The 20,913-nt window shown below is 44.2% G+C and overlaps 1 protein-coding gene across 5 annotated transcripts in view; it reads left to right on the top strand.

Annotated features, from left to right (window-relative positions):
* Mctp (multiple C2 domain and transmembrane region protein) overlaps positions 1–20,913 on the top strand; it is a 141,914-nt gene that overhangs the window by 98,086 nt on the left and 22,915 nt on the right. The window contains exon 1 of one of the 5 annotated variants that reach the window (XM_071588335.1): positions 18,391–19,656. The exons of the other annotated variants lie outside the window; for them this stretch is intronic. Coding sequence (XP_071444436.1) covers positions 18,967–19,656 — 690 coding nt within the window. The 5' untranslated portion in view covers positions 18,391–18,966. Of the gene's footprint in view, positions 1–18,390; positions 19,657–20,913 lie in introns of those variants that run through there. 5 annotated transcript variants of the gene reach the window in all.

The raw sequence follows: 20,913 nt of genomic DNA, 5'->3' as shown, positions 1-20,913 counted from the left end.
GGGCACGGAGAAGGCAAATTTTTCGACCTTAGGGTCTCTTTAATTTTGGACGGGATTGATTTGGGTTTTTGAATTTACGAAATCGACGAACTCCACGATGAAACGGGATGCCCAGCATCCAGTTTTCGCTCAATGATCTGGAAAATTCGAGAGCCGATTTGTTTTATCGAGCTAGATGGGAGAGAATATTTTAATATTGCCCGATAGTCATCTTCGTCATCCTCGGTTGTTAATCCGAGGATAGTGTGTTGCAGTAGCGTTCAAAGCCCCACCCCGTTACCTGTCAATATCTTCATGCCCTCATACTTAATTGGGCTGACGTCTTTCATCCCCTTATTTTCGTAATTTAACCATACCCTTCCTCAGTGACTCTTCTCCTCTGTTGTTTCTTCAGTTATGGTCTCCTGTGAACTACCGTGTCTCGGGGTGTATCCAATTAGTTTTCCTGTTCTTCTTATGAGTGTCCTGCATAGGTTTCTTCCGCTTTTGGAATTATTTCTTCATTTGTTACCCTTTTTATGCAATTTTATTTTCATCATTATTCTCTCGTAATGGGTGCAAAAGGAGGGACTGATTGACAAAATTCGATGCCTATGAGGAATTTCACATAAATCCATTTCAGGAGAAACCTGTCAATCATGAATAGAATTTCATCCATCCAGTGTCTAAAATTATGAAATATAAGTGTGGGATTTGAATAGATGACTCCGTGCCTCCGTAGTTTCGCGACCGTCCAGTATTGGCAGCGTCGGTAAATTTATCTGATGCTCAACTTTCAGCGTTGAATAATGCCTTCTTTATTTTCCCCGGGTATCGTCCGCTCAAGACGAAGCTTGAAGGCATCTTTAAAATATTGAATTTTTGTCGGGACGTATCGATACATAACTTTCGATTCTATCCCAACGCTGTCCTCTTCTCCCGTCCCCACGTCGATTGACCTCCGTGGGAGGGAAGATTTCCCTCGGTGCCAGAAGATTAAAAAATTCAAGGGGAATGCCTGAGGAGTAGGTTAGGGAAGAGAACGGGAGCGGCCCAGGGTGGAGGCCGTGGAAATAAATTTCACGAGGCATTTTTTGGGTCGAGACGGCCCTGTAATCCACCCCCGGCGCCGCGTCCGCACCACCCCCCGTCGCCCGCCTCCCGGTTAGGGTGGGCGGCCCTCGCTTCGAGCGCCCCGTGCACCCTCGACCGCGTCGCGCCGGAGGCATGGCGCGCGGCGGTGTGACCGCGGGGGGATTACTCCCCAGGTAACGATCTCCGCGTCGTGAAAAATTCGGAGCCGACGGATTGGTTCCCCCTTCTCAATTTCGCTTGGTCGTCCGATATTACGATGTGCGATGCCGGCAATTCGATGTCGAGCACGAAGCGGTACGATTCATCGGACCGCGTAATCAATGTCAGTCAGCCGTCCTTGTCCGATGTAATGGGGATGAAATATCGAGATAATGACGATAGAAGGCGGGGCTCTTTAGAATGTCGTACCGTACCGTCGTATGTACCGTTAATATAACTTCCTAAGATCTAGTAGTAGCTATTACGAGGAGCCACCACCGACAGCTAAGGTCATTTTGGCCATTAAGGATAGGTGGGTAAATTGGTAGAGGTTGGGTTTTCATAGGGTGTGGGAAGGGTGGAGAGAAACCGGCAGTTCGCACTAACTCATCTTAGCGAATGGTGCCAAGGGGCCCACAGTTTAACCTCCCATTCGACAGACGAAGTACTCACTCCACTAAAAGTGGTCTCACCATGGCATCCAATTAGAGATCAGGATACTCCTGAAAAATGCTGCAACCGCTGGGCAGATGATGTTAGGATTTTAACCCAAGGGCCGTCGGGGTGGGAAGCCAGAACACGAGCCACCGCACCGACTTAATCTCCTCCTAAGGACATAGCTCATAAAAAGAAAAGAGGGATTTCATAGAAACGAGGTTCAATTCGAGGTTTGAGATTCTCCTGAGTCAATCTAAATGAGAGAATAATTTAATGCCTCTCTCACTCGCCGAAACTCCTACCCGATTCCATTCATCCCTTGTGTCATACCCCAATTGACTTCTTGTCTTGCTCAGACGTCGTCTACATTTCGTAGTTGCTTTTTTTGCCTTATATACCCTCCCCGCTGAAAATGATGGCCTGTTCACCGACAAACTAGTGATTGCTTATTTCCCCACTTGCAGTGGGTTAGGAGCATCGTCCATTAATATCCATTTATTGCCGAATTCGAAGCAAAAATGCCATTTTGCACATTTCTAATGTGGATACGGGGATTGATATGAAAATCTACGTCATCTTCCATTTTCGCCGCCAATTTGATGTATCGATATATTTCCGATACGTCGTATTACATCGCACACAACCCTGCCCTCACCCTCTTCCCGATTCCAAGCCCTCCATTTTATACCTAGGCGTCAGAAACGCCTAGGTGCGTGGAATTTGGGAAGCGAATGTGTGGGCGGTTGGGGTAACTCTACACACTGTTCTTAGGAATCTTGAAATATTCTCTAGGCCCGAGGGAAAAATGTTAGAATATATTTTCTCGCCCCTCCCCCCGGTCCACCTTCCCGTCTTCTGTCATCCGTGGAAGGCAGGAGACTACGAATGTCCAGTGGCCACACGACGGCCGCGGTGTTTTTCTCTCCCCGCGTTTCAATGGGAAGGCGTCTCGGGAAAATGAATCCCGGGATTGAGCCCGTGAAAGTTTAAGCGCCTCACGGGAGTGGTGTGAATCCCGCGAATATTGTGTCTTCGACCTAATTTTTCGGGATTACAATATTTTGGGTAGATGTATGCGATGGAGTAGCGTGATGTATGTTACTGAACTGAATGAGGCAGGTGTGTGCATTAGGGAAATTTGCGAGCGTGTAAGTCGTATATTGGAAGTGTAATGTGCTTTGAGATAATATTCTTTTAAGCTTCGTCTCGCTTTATGAAGGTATGCCATATTTTCTCTCCCTCTGAAATACTTCAATTATACACGAGAGCATTCGCGTGTTTTAAAGCTGTGCATGAGGATTCTCATTTCTCCAATTTGAATAACCTCATTCCTTACTTTCGGCTCAACTTGGTGGTTTTAAAGGGGAGGAATACTGCGTTCTCGGAGGGTATCATTGAGTTTTCATGCTATGTTATATACCGGTTGGGTATAATTCGTGATCCGTCTGTATTTACCTGATGATATCTCATTTTTTGCCATAATACCTGCGTGCATTGTGAACACTGTACCTGAACGTGATGATAAGAAATGGCAAAGGCTGTATATCTTTGTTTTTTGATCGACGTAACAGACAAAAATGACTTTTCTAGTGTGAATACATTTAACAGATTTTTGGACTGATTTATTGTGTGCATATTCTCTAAAAAGAACTTTCTTTCACTGGTTAGGCATGTGGGAATCACATACACTAGAAATGGGCTGCTGTGTTCTCTTTTGTGTATCATTTTCTATAATTTGAACAGATATAAAAATGCAGTTCGTATTGTTTACCTGCCGTGCAATCATAAAAAACTTTCTTCCTAAAAGTTCATCGGGGTCGTGATTCTGTTGAGGGTGTTATTTCACTGTGTAGATAGATCAGAATAAGCCCATTTATTTAATTACTTCAAGATGTAAAATGGAGAGTGAAGTTCAGCTTGTCTGTTTTCGATTGTGAATTGTCAATTCGTGCTGTATTACAGTGATTCATTAATGATTGAACGGACTACTTCCCTTCCGATAACACCCAAAGGGTCGCAGTTTAATGTCGTTCGATACTTGTGAAGTTCTCGACACGCCTACGGGCACCCTCTGCTCCACCCTACAGTCTGTCAATTGTAACTGAAGAGGGATTGGTCATTAAATTTTTAACGGGTGCTCGCATCAATGCCGTGGCAAATATAGTATGATGCAGGTAAGGTAGGGTATTATCATTCCTATTTCAAAGCGTAGTGTCATTCGTATATCTAGAGATGCTTAGATTCAATTTTTATGTTTTATCTTCCATCTTTCAACTTCGCCATATCTTTAGTTAACATAACATCAGGATCAGGTCAATTGGTAGTATTTCCGCGTTGAACGATCTTACATACGGTGGTTTTTCAATCTGATGACAATTAATTTAAATTGCAATAATGGAAGTTGACACTAAATATAATTCAAGTTTTCCAGCGATCCTTCGTCATCTAATTAGTGTTACTCTCTAAGTAATTGAGAACATAAATTAAAATGTATAAATCATAAAGCTACTTTCAAATATACTTCATAACAAATCATGAGCACCAGCTATCAGCCTGTCATTGCTTCACTTATTGACTAGAGGACTGGAGTTCCATTGTAGTGGACGCCTACGGGCACACCTCTGTAAGAGTACTACCTTGATCACGAAAGTGGACGTGGCAGTCCAGAGGGTAGAGCGCTGGGCAATTGAGTAGAGGGCCGGAGTTCAATTGCAGGTGACGCCTACGGGCACCCTCTGCTCCACCCAAGCTGCGTGATTTTTCGGGTACCAGATCTTCCTGGGAAACCACTGGCGATACAGGGAAAGGAGCTGCTGCCCCCCCTCCCCTGATGTGTGAATTTCGCACACCATTTTGTCTAGTATTGGGTGAGCTCTATCCTCGCTTGTCAAATCAATATTCGGGTGCATGTCTATGGCTGTAATCACGAAAATCCGTGTAGCTGTCTCCGATTGAAAATTCACAAAATTCATTTCAGATGTATATAGTTTTTACATGTGGTATGTGTTGTTTATTTTCATCAAGTTTTTTTCATTCAAGTTGTTACTAAAAATGTAATAAAAAAGGGCTTCTTATTATAGAATTGGGAAAGGGCCAACTCTATGGGGGACAAAACATGCTCCAATAGCAATTCCTGCCCTTGTTTGACCGTTGATCTAAAATCTGAAACTTGACGGCACACCTAATCAACGATCTCTTTTAATATGCCGCCTTGATCATAAATATCAGTTCAGCCGTCTTCGACCTACTACTACACCTCGTGACTAGACTTCGACTATCGACTAAAATTCACCCAGCTGTATTAAATATGTTAAAGATAATTTTGTCCTTCGCCCTACTGTTCTGTAGTGGAAATTTCGTGGCAGCGGTGGCGAATATGAAAAACTATTTCAAATCGTAGTGAATTTAGGATAACAAAACGGCATGCTTTTTCAATGTATGAGGGATCAACATTGGTCGCAAGTGAGAAATTTAAATAAAAATTCAACTTGATCACTTCAGTTCTTCATAGTCGGAGAATATGAAATTAACCGCGGGTATTACCTTTGCGTTTTTATCAATTCCATTTTTTTCTTTCATGTGCCAGTGCGAATAAAGAAAAAGCCTCCCAGAAGAAGTACGGCTTTTTTTGAATTCACAGATATGTTATCAGCTGTTATCTTTATCCTAAATGTACAAGTAGACTTGTTTCGCGTAATTTGTTTTGCCAGGTGAAGAGGAAACTAAAGATGCTTATGATACATATTTTTTCCATTTATCACACTTGTTTGAAGTGCTGCTTAGTAAGATTATATTTACATCTACCAATATCCATCTGGCCGAATATTAGTTTCAGCATCGTTTTTGCAATGGAGTCGTATGTTTAGGTAAAAATGTCACCTAATGATGTACTTCCTCGTGAACTTTTGTTCTAATCGGTTTATCTCTGAGAATAAACTACCAAATTTCCTCATGGGGCACTTGGACGTAGTGAAGTAATACTTTGACATTCTCTGAGAATTTTACTTCGGCCCTTACAAATTTTCCGTCTTCGCAATCACTTGGGTGGTACTCAGTTCGGCGTCACACCCTGAAAACAAACTGAGTTTGTTTCAACACGCCCATTCCTCATATTTCGTCTCACTCTGGGATCATACTCTTTTGCTCTCATTTCCGTGGAAGTAAATAACGGATATCTATCGGCTCTCAGGTTGCCACTTTCAACGCGTCGTATAAGGAAACTCCTTCGCCCCTCGAGGCTTGCTTTCTTCGATCGCTGTTCCGTCTCCATTCTTTATCGTCTGAAGGTCGTAATGAGGCGCAGTTGTGCAGCGGTGGTGTCTTATTTTGTTGTTCGCCGTAAAAAAAAGTCCCAAAGCGAAGAGGTCATGTCGAGAGCAAGCGAAAGTCAAAAAATTTCAGTTCCCGTTTGTAGAGAGAGAGAGAGGGTGTACTCCACGAAGCCTAATTTCCTGGAGTACGTTCTAGATCTCTCGAGATCTTTCTTCCTAAATAGGCTGTCGTACCCTTGTACTCCCACGTTTTTTGCCCGTTATTCGCTCACCTTCTAAAATTACTGCGGAGGCATGTGCGGAGTTTAAGGTGACTTCACCTTTCATTTGAAGTGGGTCAGGGGATGAGAATAAATTGTGAGGAGCTGGACTTCAGGTAATGATGCTCCAGAGGGTTTTAATTGTCCTGTTCTCCCTTCTCTTTGGCGATGTGGGCTCTTATTTGTAACTTTTCGTTCGTAGCTGTCGGGTGAAATCGGCATCCACCTTTGTAGAATTTCTACCGTAAAAACAGCTGTGGTACTATTTTTATAGAGGGCATGAGATGCGAAATATGAAAACAAATTGGCTTCTTCACACCGTAAAATCAATGGATCGAAATATTCCGCCTTGCGCGTCTGTTGTAGAAATTCTGGCCCCATAGGTTTCGAGCGAAAGACGTCTGTTGTCTTTAAATTACTCGACGCTTTTGCCTCGAGGTGTTTCCCTCGAACCGTTTCACATGATGCCAATCGGATGACTAGTTTCACCGTAGTGTTGTCATAAGGTCGAAGGTTTTCGGTCGCACCATGCTGGCTTAATTTTGAAGCTTCCGCCGATGATCCAAATGGTTTGAGCTGGTCTCGAGTTGCTTTCTAACATTATCAAGAGGGTAATTTACTTATTCCGCTCGGATAGCGCGAAACGAAAGCGTAATTAGTTGATAAGTATTTAAGTACTCTGGTTAAATAGTCGTCCCGAATTCGGGCGCCCTGTAATACCGTATCAGGCATTTGTGACTTTCGCCGGTATGATTACTCAAGTGCTCGGCACTTTTTATCGGGTCGAGTAGTCGTGTTGAGAAAGGCTGGCCTTTCATGTTAGGAAAAAAGAGCATTTGAAAGGACGGCCGAGATGGAGGGATTTGTCGAACTTTCCGGAGCATCAAAAACCATTTTTTCAAATGCGCCATTTTGCTCGCCCTTTGTGGGGGTGGCCTTTCCTCAATCGCTATCCTCGCCGAGTAGTTATTTCAAGCGGTGGGACGTTAGACATGTTCGACTCCGCTTCAATTTTTTTCTCATTCTCGTCTGCCCCCTCGCGCCTTTGTTCGGCCTTATTTCCTTTCGTTTCCCCAACTCCCGAAGCGGTTCCTTTTCACAGATGCATACATATATATATTCCGTTATTTTCGTTCGGCATCCATCGCCCATCCCTCAACACTTTACCGGTAGGTAAAGGTTGAGGTCTTTCTCTCGCACGTTAAGTGTCACCCTCAGCATGTGTCGATGCTGTGAATTCTCTACTCTTTGTTCATTTTAGTGTCTTTGGTATGAGCTCCGCAATAGCCTGAACGATTGGTTGTAACGTCCCGATGAAATATTTGTCATATTTCATCCACATGTCTTTTTACTGCCGCACCCCTTGACATATTTCATATCAATATTGATCATCGACAATGGTCGTTAGTTCTCGCAGATATAAATATAGAGGAGCCTTTCTCTCTCAACGGGAATACCCGAGGTATTTTGAAGATACATTTTTCACTCCAGACTCGTAAGTCATGAGCCCCAGGTGTAAAAGTCAAGAGAAACATTCTCAATATAAATTATTTATTTATGCTTTTATGTGGATATATTAGTGTTTTGGCTCGATGTCATTTTCTCCTTTAAACGGTGAGGGGTTTTTTTTTACTTTTCCTGACAAAGACAGCGACGATTGCTTCGTATTCACCGGAACTTTTTAATCTGCGTCCTGAAATGAACGTGGTGAACTCCAGAAAGAGCATTCGTCATATCTTGCCAAAGTCAAGAACCAACGTTTCCACGACGTGATGGCAGAAACTCATCAAAAATTAAATTTTCGCATGAACCAATTTCCCCTTCGCTGTTATTCCATGTCATCGGGTGCGAATTCGAAATCAGCGAAGCCACCTCGATCGAAGAAACTTAATTACAGGTCGACCAGGAACTAACGCTCGTGTACCTTTATTTAATGGAGCACACCTCAATTTCGTTTCATTGAATATCGTCGACGTCAGTTTTCAATCCGGAAGCGGGGTAGAGTTATTTCTGCCGGAATTCATGTTAGACCGATGAATAATTGGCCATTCGACGCTTGATAATTTTCTATACATTAGAGAAATTGGGACTTGTAACTTTGGAGTTATGCCTTTTAAAAATTTCCTTTATTTTACATTAAATATTTTTCGTCCTCAATAAAAATAAGGCCAAATTCATGCAAGGAAACATGTCAGTTAAATTTGAGAGGATCCAGATAGCTCCGAGGGCGACGCGCTCATCGTCTGACCCCAAACTCTCGAATTCTATTGCCGCATCCGATATAATATGTTTGTATTCACTAATTTTTTCCTTTGCGAGGAGAAAGTAGGTATTCATTGTCCACGTCGTAATTATCGCTAACACCCAGTTTCACCGTGGCCATTTGTGATAAGAAAATGACGGGGTTCCACAGACAGGGCACATTCCATATTTTATGACACCGAGGTTTGGTCTATTAAAGGTGTATTCATTCTGCGATGACTAAGTTCGTTTCATTGGTTCACTTCTGTTTCGCTTGGCAGACTTTGCCGTACGATTTGACTTCGGGCCTTGGATCTACTTTAAAATCCCCAAATCATGTGAATGATAAGTAATTGCGTAGGAAGTGGGATGAAATTTGAAATGTGAGCGAGCTGCAGTGGGCGTGGTGGCAACGATCTTCAGCCTGGGGTTGCGACCTAAATCTATCTCTCAAAGGTCTCATGGTCAAACTATATATGGTTTCAAAGGACTAGAACTGGGTTCAAAGGGGGTCTCAGATGAAATTAGTGGCGGTCAAAGGAGACTACGAATCGCTAGCCCAATCCCTAGAGGGAAATATCCTGTGGAAGATCCGATATCCTCTGAATTAATCTCTCCTCCGGGCATGGAACAAAAAATAATCTATTAGATGAGCATCTCGTGTATGCATGCTGCCGGTGATAAATCGAGAGTAAAATTCTAATTCCATTCGCATGAGTTTAATGAAGCCATAGGCTCTCGTTGGTGAATCGAGCCAAGTTTTCATACATGGATGTAATTTTCAAAATACTTACAATAAACATTCCGGTCGGGACTCATGCGTATTCGGTAGTAGCCGATCCCGCGTTGTGAGGCGAAAACCAATTCCGCCGATGCTCTTCTGTTAACACGATTGTAGAAACTTTGTGCATCACGCACCGCACCGTGGAGCGGGATCCAACGTAATGGCCACTGTGTTTATATTATCTCTGGGGTGGTTCATTTCCCCGATGGCGTAAAGCTCACCGTTTCCAATTCGTGCGTGGTTATGGAGTTTGTGTGTTCATCCTTATTAGGTTATTTGTTTCTGCCGTTGGGAGATGATGTCAGACTCAGACACATTAGAATTCATATAATATTGGACAATATGCCTGACTATTGCTTAGCGAGGTAACCCGGGTCGTTTTATAAAAATATTGTTCAATGTGTTGCACGAATTTCTCACAGTTTCGCTGGAAAACATCTTTTTCCAAACTGATGTTAATCTCGTTCCGGGGGGCCACTTTCGTCTGCCATCGTATAGATTAAAGGCTGACGGTATACCATACGGTGGTAGGATGCGATCCTCCGGGGAATGCTTCCGATTTGGGTTTCTGATAAATCAGTGTCCTTTACTTTTGAAAATCAATTACAGAGCGTGCTAGAACCTCAGAAATATTTCTTTCCACGACCAAAGGAGATTCCCCACCTGTGGTAGGAATGTTGCAGTTGGCCAGGTTGTTAAAGTGTTTTGTCAACATAGCAAGCCTTAAAACACCGCGGTTCCGCCTCCAGCAGGTTTTGCCCAACAGGAAGAAACTTTAGTGGAACTTAGTAGTTCGAGATCATAACACGGAGTACTTGCTCCACTGTTCAATAAACGTGGAAAATCGCGAACTTGTGCACTTCGACGAAAGTTCATGACCTTTTGGGCACCGCTGCCGCCTAAATTCAATTAATATATAGATGTCGTTAGTTACTAGAATCGGGATTCAATTGGTGTATTTTTTCATCGTGAATGAGCAACATGTGTCATTTGCGGCGAAAGAACGTCTCGCGTGACGGTTTTTATGTTATGGCCGCATGTTGTTCTTTTTAGATTTTAGACACGTCACACTGTGACATTTTCAATTCTGCCGCCTTCATATTAAATCACTACTTCACCGGAAAGTTGTCGAGAGTGAATCGATTAATTGCGCTTCTCAGTAGACTCATTGTGCCTTCCGCGTCAATGAACACGAGAGTAATTACTAAAAGAGTAAGTAAATAATTGTGAGAACTCTCTCGTTTTTAGCTTTAACAATTTGGCATCCTTCCGTGTGGGGCGCCACACACGTAAGGATCTAATCCCATTCTCTTCGCCCCGGTCCCCCATTTTTGGCATAAATAATCGAAAGCCTTCTGTGGACGATGCCGTAGCCAAACCGATCAGACTAGCCATTAGGGGAGGCGACCAATAGCCAAGTTCACTTTCACCATTAGGGGGATAGGCGGGTGATTTGGTGATGGTAGGATGTTCAAGGGATGGGGAAGGGTGGAGAGAAACCCGGCATCAGCATTACCCTACTCTTAACGAAAGGCGCCGAGGGGTCGACAGTTAAACGTCCCATCCGACGGACGACGTTCTCCGCTTATCCAAGCAGGGATCGGGCTGCCACTGAAAAATCCTGCCACCACCGGGATTTGAATCTGGATCCTCTGGTTGGCAAGTCAGTACACAAGCCACGTGGCTTTGGAGTATCTTCTATTAACATCCATTTATTGCCAAATTCAAGGAAAAAATGTAGTCGCCGCACGAAACGTAAGCCGTTATGAATTTAAGTTTTCTTAATGTGGAGTACAATACTCATTTTCATGGCTCCATCGATCGAGTTGGAAGGGCGAGCTGGCGGCGTAATCGGTTCCTTACCTCGACGATAAATCAATGCTCGGCCCAGTCCCATCATCTGCTTCGCGTCCCGTTGTCGGATTCGCCTGGGATCGACTCTCGCTGAACTGGGTGTCCACCTGGGTGCCGTCTCTTACCTTGGATAGGTGGGAGGAGACCGCCATTTACCCGGATTGAATGGGCCGTGGTTAGCGTGCGTGTGGGAGTCCGTGGCCCACCCAGTCTTCTCCCATGAGTACCGGCGAAGCCAATACATAACTGCGCTCTCTTTCGCAGTGGAACTTCACGCCATTTAATAATTCTTCCTATCCTCGAGTCTTTATCTCTCTGTCTCGCTTAGTCACTCTCTCATGGGTCGTGCATTTCGTATTATCATGTTTTAATGCTCTGTTGACCTACTTCGGGTGCGAGCGTAATATTCGTTTGAAGGAGGAAACAATGAAGTCTCGTGCGCGCGAGTGCAATCGATTGCCCAAAAAACGTGGGGCAACAGGAGGGTAGCGTTAAATCTTTCGCACCAAGGTCTTTAAATTATTTAACTTGGACCGAAGGTTTTATTTCTTCTCCCCCCCTCCACTTCAATCCCTCTCTCTCCTCAGTAGTCCAACATCGGTGTAGGTTCTTGATCCCGACGGTGGCGGTGTTCCACAGGAGAAAAATGCTCCGCAAATATCCAGCGAGCGAACCGGAGATCCCGCATGCCGAATTCGGCGTCGGAGCTCCGATAACGCAATTGAAATAATACCGTTTAATTTACTCTCAGATCAATATGAGAGCTTTTCTACATTCACACATCTGGCCTCTGACACCGTGTCAACTACCCCTCTTCCACGGTGGCAATTTATTCCCTACACCGAGTCCAGGTTTTTCGTATTGGTGTTTCGTTTCGTTTTTCGGCTGTAATAATGTCAAAAATATCCGTGACCTTTGATGAGGATGGTGTTTTTGGCATGGGGAGCAGCCATGCCAAAACCTTTACCTTGCCCTTTATGCTGTGGGATGGGAACTCATTCGGTACTACTTGCGATCATGCTATCAAATTGCCATAGGAAATGTTGTCGACATTGATGTCTGCTACTTTGCTTCTCCTGCTTTACGTGTAAAAATGGCTTGTGTTGTCTTGCTGTCGTTGGAATCGGGATTGACTTGCCTAATTTTTCTAATACGTCTCATTTTCTTCTTATGCTTCGTCTCTTTCCTGGTCCATTAAAATAAAGAAAACTTTTCGAATTAGATACGAACAGTCTTAAACACGTATGACTTTGAATATCAAACGGTAATAATGTATATATTTTGATATTACCGTTCGAACGTGTTCGTGTCCCTGTATGTTTATCTCAAGTGGTGATCCTTTTTCTAAAATGTCGCGGGACTCCCAATCTCGGGTTAAAAATTTATAATACTGTGAAAATTCTGATTTTTTAAATGTATAAATGAGTCGTAGTGCAACTGATGAATCGGCATACATGACTTCTAGCTTGTATTGATTAAAGAGTGTATTAGAGCATATTGCCGTTGCTAGTAAGCAGGAAAGTAAACGAAGAGGGGAATTAAATAGCTAAATCCATTAATCATATTATTGTGAGCAGTATTCTTAAAATCATTTATATACGTGTGTTTATGTATATATATGGCTGTATATATATATCCAGGAAGAAAGAAAGATACTTACAGGTATACCTGTACTTGCAAGGTAACGTTGACCATGACTAGTAACTCCGCGAGAGGAACTCATTCGTAGGAAGAACAAAATGAAACGCTTCAGATGAACATTTAGTTCAATGATGAGGATGGTGTTTTTGGCATGGGGAGCAGCCCTTCATAGTATCTCTATGAAGAGTTGAAGGAAAGTTCGTGGGCATTCCTTGAAGTAAAATAACCCACCTTGCGCGCTCCAACTCATGCCCTTTAGTACAACTCGCGTCTCATCTAAAGAATATTTCGTAGGGATACTTTTAGGGGTCGGATGATGTTCAACTGGTGGATAGTGCATCTGTAAACCAATGCAGTGTCGACATGATATGTTAGGATTGCATTGTAGTTTCTACTCTTGGAAACAACATGAACTCCGAAAGCGTTCTATACTGCATTTAATTCCCTTTTGACATAATTTGCAGGTCGAAATGTTATTCTTTCACTGCCTACTGCTCTGTATAAACTGGATGGGCGAGGTTTGAGTCCGCGGCCTTTTTGCTTGGCGTGTATGACGCACCTGTCCCATTAATCCTGTCAGTAATTATGTAAATGGTATTAGGAATCAGCCCTTACTGGTACCCGAGACTGGAAAGTAATGCGAAATTGAAATGATAAGCACAATCCACTGACCGCTTTTGAACTCATTATATCTGGAGGAAATTCGTTCAGTCAAACTATTCTTGGAACCAGCTGGCCCGAGGACGAATAGTCGCCGCAAGAATTTATCTCTACTAAAAGTATACTTCAGTTTTATTTATTGCTTTTTTCCCGGCTTATCAGTTCTGTTAAACCGAGCGTCTGAGTATAAGTGAACTCTCGTCCCCTTTGCAGTCCGGTCTAGATAATTTAAGGCAGGTTGTTCGTGACTTTTTGCGGAGTCACCGTGCTTCCCCCTTGCTCCCGTCGGACTGCATGCGAGTTACTCATCGGCGATGAGGTGATTCATTGGAAACATGCGAGAGAACAAATGGCCGCTTATAGAAAATGATTTTACAAATATATCGGCAGCCGTCTTGAATTATCTCTCTCGTGCGTTGCAAGTTGGATCATTCATAGTGTTCGTACGTCATACTGGTTGATGATTCAGGAGTTGAACAGAAAAATTAACTTCAATACTTCCCGAAACAGGCTCTCAGTTCTGGGAAAACATGTAAAGGGGGAGGTACTAGACAAAAGTCTGCACTTGCTATGTTGTGGACACAAGTATATCGCTACCTTGAGAGCATTTACGTCATTGATGGTGTGGTTTCTTCTTAATTTTAAGGAGGGAAACCTGACTTCTACATCTCCCTCCTTAAACCAGAAAGCGGCAGTGGTTCCCCTTCTGGCCTTCTGGCTGGTTTACTGCCCTTAACTGCACTGATCACGCGAGATCCAAGTAGGTGCCTGAACACCGCTGAAAATTCTGCCAAAAGCGGATATCGGAGACGAAACCCCTGCGTGGGACTTAATTTTCATTTTTAAAATCCAACCCCTAGACATAAGTGATTAAAAGGATCTCTGCAAGTGCAGAGGGTTTGATGAAATATGAAGTTATCGATGGTGAATTAAAAACGAAAATGATTTTGGGCTCAATCACGAAAAATTCCTCTGTTTTCGTATGGCAGCAAAGCCAAGTCGATGATTGAATTTTCGCAGTACATCGCTATCCTAGCATTTACTACTTCTAAATTCTCCTTTGAAGACGGATTAGATGAGTGTGGATCAATCATGATGCTCTTCTAGTGTTCTCAGGCTATGAGTTAAAGCGTTTGGACCATCGTAAATGTCTCAGTGACCCGTGAATGTGTCCTTAAGCAGATGGCCCACTTCGCATTCAATCCGCCCTCGTCCAGAGCATCGAGCAACGGGAAAGACGTCTTGGAAACCCTCGTACGCTTGCTTGACTAAAAATATCCTCACGAAATCTCCCCGTCAAATTTTTCTATCCCATAATCTCGTAACCCGAAGTCCATATATCGATTCCATCGAGACAAATTGCTCGCAGGCTCGTCATTAGTGCTTGATCTTTCTTTCGTATACATTTCTTAATTTGGTCATCGTGAACTGTCTCCTCCTCTCTCTCGATATCGACCAACGTTCATTGCCCTTTATTCCCTCTTCCCTTATGGCAGGAACCTAATCGCACATTATCATCATTTGTCGCTTTAAGTCTTTCTATCCATTGTGTATTATTTTACTTATTCAAGAGTGGATCGATGTTTTGTACTAATATTTTTCTTGGCTTGTTCTCAACTACTTTTCCCGGAAAGTGTTATATTATTTTGTGCCTATTTCCTAGGAGGGAGCCATTAGTTTCACATCTCGAGATATGTACCAACGTTTTTTCGCGAGTCACTCAAAGAAACCTGACTCTGATCTCATGAGCTGAAGGCAGACTCGGGTACTAGCGTGGAAATTTTAGTTCGTCCGGTTGAAAAGATACTCTTCAGAGTAACTCCGAGCTGGATAATTTATTTTTATGTTTAGTTTTAACATGTCGTATTTATTTTATCAGAAGAAAACTAAGCATAAAACTTCACGCTTTAGGAGACAGTTCGTTCGATTAAAGGAGATGACCATAATAGTAATGTTAAGCTGATACTACTTTGAGATAAAAGGAGCGAGGACGAGAAGAAAGATTTCAACTTCAATAAGGCATTTTTACCTTATTTAATGAAATGTAAAAATCTTCGTCGGTTTCTTTGAGGAATAGGCGTTTTAGTTTGAATTTTTCGCTGGAGTATATATTTGTTAAAGTAAGTTGAAAACAACAGTTAATTCTGTTGAAAACAACTGTTAATTCTAATTAACTAAATTTAATTTTATTGAGCTTAAAATTTTAATTTAGTGAAAAATATTTTACATTTATCTTAACTGAATTCACCTTTAGAATTAGCTTCTCAAGTCTAACTGAAGGCATCTCTGTAAGATTGACTTCGCCTGACCACAAAATATCAGTAAGATATTTGCGCAGTTTTACCTCATAACACGAAGCATAACTCAAAATTCCAGTCCTTCGAGCCTTTGGAATTAATGATTTGGCGTAGTGATGCATTAAGTGTGTTACGACCATGGTTAAATCGCAATGAGAGAGTTTTACGATACTACATTCTAGCACATTAATTAATTAATGAGTTCATCCATCGAGAAGGTGTTGAGTAGTTGAAACTCATGCAATTGTTAGCGATCGGATTTACAAATATGAAGCTGGAAAGAAAACCTGTGGAAACGTTAATTATCTTTTCCTCTTACGTGTACTATTTTGCCATCACTGCCAATGCGGGCTTTATCTGGCTGTATAAAGATTTACTGTAAAAAACATGTTTGTTAAGTTCTTCTTGGTTTTTGACTGCGTTATCTCGAGTTCATTGACCCAACTCGCTCAAGCCGAAGAATGCATTTCTGTAAGACGCACAGTATATATATCGAGATTGAGTTTTGTAGTAAAATCATCTAAGGAGTTCAGTGTTGAACCTTGAAGGCGAATTGCTCTTGATTTACTCAAAAATCATTTTATGTGGATTTTTTAGACTGCATAACTAATCGCGGTCACCCTGTCAGAAGGTTTAAAAAATATGGAAATATGTTTTTTTACTCACTACAAATTGCTGAATTCCTCTAACCTGCAGTTTGACTTTCGCACATTTATTGTTCGGCTGTTTCCTAGGTTGAAGGTTGCGATGGAGTGAGAGGTAACAGAGAAAGGCAGTCTCCCAACCAGTTTGCCGGTACCCTACGAGCAGAGAGCGCCCGAAGGCCGGCATTTCAGCTCATTCTACTCATGGCAACAGCGGAAGGGGGAAATAGGATGAGAATTGCCGGATGCGCGACTTTGTTATGCGCTGAAGAGCGCTAAGGGAATTTCGTCGGGCTGTTGCGTTGGAATGTTTTTATTGCCTTAATGTGAAACTTTGAACTGAGGGCCACTCATGAAGACACTTTTCGTCAATGTTTATCAGTGGTTACCAACGGAGTTGACTAGGAGATAACGATATCTTTCACTCCAATGTTGGGTGTTGGAAGATATTTCTTTTCAAGTACTAGGTAGCCGTTTCTGTTTTCATCCAGCCGTGTCGAGGAATGGTCCTCCTTCAACTGAGCAAGGTGATTTATGTATCCCCAATTATTTTGAATGACTTAAGAGCATATAATTTTATATATTCACCTGCTAAGTGATCGCGGTTAGTAAAAATCGGATTCTCCTGATGCTTTTTCAAACTTTTCAAAATATTCTTTTCTGGTCTTTTTTGGTACATGTTACCAATGGTCAATACGCCGGGGTGGAGGGCTGCATCTTTTCAGCTGTGAAAGTATTTCCATAGGATTACATTCTTTCGTTTTGGGCTGTTACCATACTGTTGGACACCAGGCAATATGCGTTGTTTGTGTGGCGGTCAGAGGATTATCTTATCATGTTAGTTTTGAAACCTGGAAGAGCCATCACTGTTGGGAACGTAATCTTTCTTCTATTCGGTGACATGATTTTATTTTTAATTAAATTTGATTCTACGATCCAGCCTGGCGATGCCTCCCAAAAGCATCCAGAAGAGAAACTTTGCTTTCAAGAAAGTGAGCATCCCCGGTTCGGAATGGCTGAAAAAGGAAGACTTCAGTGCATTTTCGAGTAGGTCGAGCTGCGACGAAATTACTTGAAAAACCGACACCGGAAAGATGTACGGCGCATAACCAAGGGTGTGAGTCTCGCCTTCGAGCGAGAGTGGTATCGCGTCATCTCGGGCCACTTCTGCCCCCGGGTTCTTCTGTCCCCTTCAGCCTCAGGCGCGAGAGGAGAAGGAAAAGGAAGAAACATTCCTTGAAGGTAGACCTTGGCTGCCTCACCTCTTTAAACTCTTGCATCTGCTCCCCTTCCTCTCCACCCCGCAGAACACTCCGTTCACCCAAGTTTCCTCAAGGCGGACCAAAAATTTAGCTCCCCAGTTCCCATTCCGAGGCGCACAGCCGAAACGGCCGACGGGAGTGGGGAAGAGAGAGAGTGGGAGAGGGCGGGAGGAAGACGATCTTTGTTTCCGCTTCGGCGATAGGCAGTCTCCGCTGCCGCGGTGGTCTGTTTCTCCTTGAGGTCTCAAGGGAAAAAGATCAGGAAGTGGAGGTCATTTTCTCTTGCCTCGATGGTGGGCGTTCGTAGTTTTCTTTCGCTTCAAAGGATTGGTGGATCGGCGAAAAAGGAATGTGAAGGAAGAAGAGGAGGGGAAAGGGAAAGAGACTTATTTCCGCCTCGGAGAAGAGGTTGGGTGAGTACACGTAAGTGAGTGAGCGTGTGTGCGTACGAGAAGTCGTGATGAAAGGGGAGTGCTGTGGCTCGAGGAGAACAAAAACAAAGCGAAACGCGAAAGCCTTAGTCGGGGAGATGCGGTGTCGGGAATGGGCGAGTGGCGTGTTAATTTGTTGTTGTCGCCTCCGTTGTTCTTCCTCCTCCTCCTCCCACGTCGCCACGGCAATAGTGGTTGGGTGAGGGCGCGGATTCGCTCTCCCGTTCTCTTTCATCTCCCCTCCCCCGTATCAGCCACCCCTTCCCCCCTCCCTCACTCTCGGCACCGGTTCGGGAAGGGCATCGTCATCACCGCCGTCGCCGGCGGACTCCAGTCGGCCGTGCGGGAGCGCTCTCGGCAGATATACCAGACGGGAGCCGATTCCCGAAGAACTCGGGCCTCGATCGGTCTGGCTCGGAATTCCGAAGGTTTCCCGCGCGCGCATTTCACTCCCGACGCGTGACCGACTGACTCGTATTCGGCGGCCGCTTCCTCGCCCTCGGCCGACGCTTCTTGTGGCGTCGTCGCCCTTCCGCTCATCGGGAAGTACCCGGAATCTCCCCCACTATCACTCTCTCCGGCGCGAGCCCTTTTCTCACGTTGCCCTCCCGTGACGTCACCATTCTCCCTCCGCTATGTCCCCTTCTCGCTAGCTCTACAGAAATCGATAGCCCGCAGCCCTTTTCTTCCCTCCCTGCCAGTCCTTCCCCGCTCTACCCTCTCCCCTTTCCAGCGAAAACCTCTCCTCCCGCAAACGAGGGAAAAACACACGCCGTGCAACAACAGAGGAGCGCGCAGGTGGGCGGACGATCCCTTTTCGCGGGAAACCGTGGGACGGGGGAAGGGCTGACTCCGCGGGGGTCTCCCTTCTTCTCCGTGGAATGTGAGGCACCCCGCGAGGGAAGGGCGCCATGGAAGTGGACGCCGGTGCCCTCAGGAGAGTCAAGACGCATCTGTCACGCTTCGGGGACCTCTGGAGGCGGGTCGACGAGGAGGATCCACTCTCCTCAGATCCCCCTCTGCTCGACGGAGGCTGCCTGGCTGCGTCCACCTCTGCCACCTCTACGCCCCGCCACCACCATCACGCAGCCACCTCGCCCCTGCAAGTGTTGCGCCGGCTGCAACATAGGAGGGGCAGTGGGGGCGAGTCAGAGACGGACGAGGAGCAGGCGCGAGCTAGGAGAAGGGCCGCCGCCGGGAGCGACGCGTGTCTCCTGTTCGAGGACTCGGGGTCGGCGACCCGAAGTGTAGAGGCGGAGGGCCGTCGGAGATTCTCCGGCGGAGAAGATGCGGAGAACGAGGGAGACGAAAGCGGCGATGCGGCTTGCCAGGAAGACAACGGAAGGAGAGGACGCAGGAGGAGGTCGAGGAAGTCCTTCTGTGCTCGTAGGGCACAGACAATATCGGAGGGATGCACCACTGCCTCCGACGTGGAGCACTCAACTCCGCTCCGTCTCTTGCCCAAGGAGTGCGGGGCAAATGTGGCGGACGGCGGCGAGAACCCCGTTCCCCCATGGGATCCATCCTCATCCCTCGAAAGTGGCGGAATTTTCGAGAAGTGGAGCCAACGACTGAAGCAACGAAGTGACCAAGTGCATAGGGTATTGTGCGAGTTTTTCTTTGTGAACTATCTCTTGTCTCTATAATTCGATTGGCCCCTCGTGGTTTGGTGGAGTGTTTAGTTCCATCTTTGGTCGTTCCTGACCTTTTGTGTGTGGACGATCAAAGTGTCTCTGTTTGCTTGGAAATATCTTTTTCGGAATATCGCCCTGTGATAAGGAAGCGTGCGAGTGTTAACGCTACTAGTGTTGTACTCGGTTGGCTAGTTATTGCTAATCATAGTCCTCCGCATTTAATTTGAAAGGTTGGAAATAGATATGGGGGTAGTAATAATGTTTTGCAACCATTACAGGAATAGTAATTAGCATTCCATGAAGTCAAAATTGTCACGGCGATAGTGACAGTCACAAATATTATTTCATGTTCCACTCTGAGGGGACACAGCAGTCCAAGGGTAGAGCATTGGGCTACTGACCAGAGGGCCCGAGTTCGATTCCTGAGCATGCCCCTGTGGACACCCAAGCTGTGTGATTTTTCGGGCACCAGATCTTCCTGGGAAACCATAACTGGTACAGGGAAAGGATCTAGCCCCCTTCCCTGATGTGTGAATTTCACATGCCATTGGGCCTAGTACTGGGTGAATTCTACCATCACCTACCTAACCGACCTTCTGGTTGTTTACTGTTTATGGTTTTACTATGAGTTATTTCACAAAATGGGGCAATATTAAATCAAACTAAGTCTGGGGTACATTAGGATACCTATTAGGGTTCTGCATCATCCGCACAATAGAAATTGTCTTCCTTATTGTGTATATGTTAAAATTACCAGCCATTCTTTTTCTCTTTGTAACATGCAAAGTAGGTTGGTTTACAATAAGAGCTAGAGACCTTTAGTATTTGTAAAATCACATTGATATTAGTTGATTGACTCCCATAAAGGCTTATATGAGAAAACTTAGTATTCCTAAACTCAAAACGTAGGAATATTTGGCAACTTTCATGACTTAGTAATAGTTTTTAGCGCAGGTTATAACATTATATTTTTTGTGACCTATACATATTTTCCAAGTTTAATCAGTAGAAATCTGTATTCATGCTTTTTGATATTTAATGTGTTTTCCTTTTTTTGTAATTTAAATTTCCATTATTCATTGTAACCCTATACTCGTATTCTTAATTTTATGCCCCATTTTTGTCTTTTAGCAATACCTATCAGAAAATGCATTATGTTTCATTTGCATGCTGCGTAATGGTGTACCCTGATCCGTAAGAAAATTTTAAAGTTTTCTCCAAGCA

Source organism: Hetaerina americana, unplaced genomic scaffold (genome assembly GCF_022747635.1).
Source record: "Hetaerina americana unplaced genomic scaffold, ioHetAmer1.1.p SCAF_1, whole genome shotgun sequence".
Lineage (NCBI taxonomy): Eukaryota > Metazoa > Arthropoda > Insecta > Odonata > Calopterygidae > Hetaerina > Hetaerina americana.
This window is presented reverse-complemented; position numbering and strand designations above follow the sequence as displayed.